The sequence below is a fragment of the Austrofundulus limnaeus genome, unplaced genomic scaffold (genome assembly GCF_001266775.1).
Source record: "Austrofundulus limnaeus strain Quisiro unplaced genomic scaffold, Austrofundulus_limnaeus-1.0 Scaffold12, whole genome shotgun sequence".
NCBI classification, from domain to species: domain Eukaryota; kingdom Metazoa; phylum Chordata; class Actinopteri; order Cyprinodontiformes; family Rivulidae; genus Austrofundulus; species Austrofundulus limnaeus.
Genome location: NW_013952414.1, coordinates 573,566 through 574,773, shown reverse-complemented (window position 1 = coordinate 574,773; position 1,208 = coordinate 573,566). Strand labels below are relative to the sequence as shown.

At 39.1% G+C, this 1,208-nt stretch overlaps 1 protein-coding gene across 1 annotated transcript in view; it reads left to right on the top strand.

The window, feature by feature from the left end:
- Positions 1–1,036: 1,036 nt before the first annotated feature.
- The window catches only part of LOC106513348 (uncharacterized), a gene marked incomplete at its 3' end in the record, with an annotated part of 4,602 nt that continues 4,430 nt past the window's right edge, over positions 1,037–1,208 (top strand). Inside the window, 1 exon segment of the mRNA XM_014002141.1 lies at positions 1,037–1,106. Within this exon segment, the coding sequence (XP_013857595.1) occupies positions 1,037–1,106 (70 nt within the window).

Below are 1,208 nucleotides of genomic sequence, written 5' to 3'. Positions count from 1 at the left end.
GGACAGCCGGGGTTGTATGTGTGTGTGGGAGGGGGGAGACAGTGATAAATGAGCTGACAAATGTTGTTTGTGTTAGATCATGATAGCCATGAGAGAGCTATAAGCCACACTGGCGAGCTGAGCCAGAGGGCCGATGTGGCGGGATGAAGGACAGAGGTGTATGAGTTAGTGTTTCTGAGCGGGAAAGATGGGATGAAAAAAAAGAAAAGACAGGCAGAGTGACAGCTAATCCATACCATCTGCAAGCTGCTTACAAAACAACAACAAAATTTTCCCAGAAAAAAAGAAGCTTTACATCACAAACCTCTTAATAAAGATCATTAAGATGAAGAGTTTATATGTGCAGCATAAAAATACTCATTTTGCAAAGACAGCAGTACACAAATGTTAGTTTTGGAGGTTTGACTGCAGTATCCCTTTATTTTATGTTTTTCCATGAAATCTTTCATTACCCTGGCTCACTTTGGAGCCAAATTATAAATAGACTGTCTGGTGCTGGGTGATGATAAGATTATGAGGATTTTTTAGGCTAAATGAGCTACCTAAACAAATGTTCAAAACCACATCCAAACCTTCTGTTATTGTTGAATTGTCATTCCTGTTTGTAGTCTAATAACAATAGCAGAATTCCACCCAGGGGAAATTCAGCTTCTGTGCATGCTGGTCCACTGCCACAGCTCGCAGGAACAATTATTGGAATAAATTAATTATTATTTTCATCTGTTGTCTCTCTGCTGGGAACACTAAAAGGTGCAGTGGGTAGAAAACAGTGATATCTGGTAGTATTAACTGCAAAATTCTACATTTAACATTTGTCCTGTCATGAATGTCAATTCACAAAATGTGAGCAAACCTGCTAAATGGCTGAATGAAACACATGGTTTGAATCCTTCATGCATGTTACATATGTTTTAATACAGATTAAACTAAATATTTATATACACTGACACTATTGTATGACCCAGTTGGGATGGTGTTCTTAGGGTTACAAACTTCCCCCTTTTTCCCTCAAATGCCATGATTGTCATTTGGCAGCATGGTGGATAAGTGTACAGCACTTTTGCCTCACAGCAAGAAGCACCTGGATAATATCCTCAGTTTGGACTGTGGGTTGCATGGAGTTTGCATGATCTCCTCAAGCTTATATCCCCAAATATTGAGGTTTTTGTCCCTGTGTGCATTGGTAAAACATAATTATATATACACAG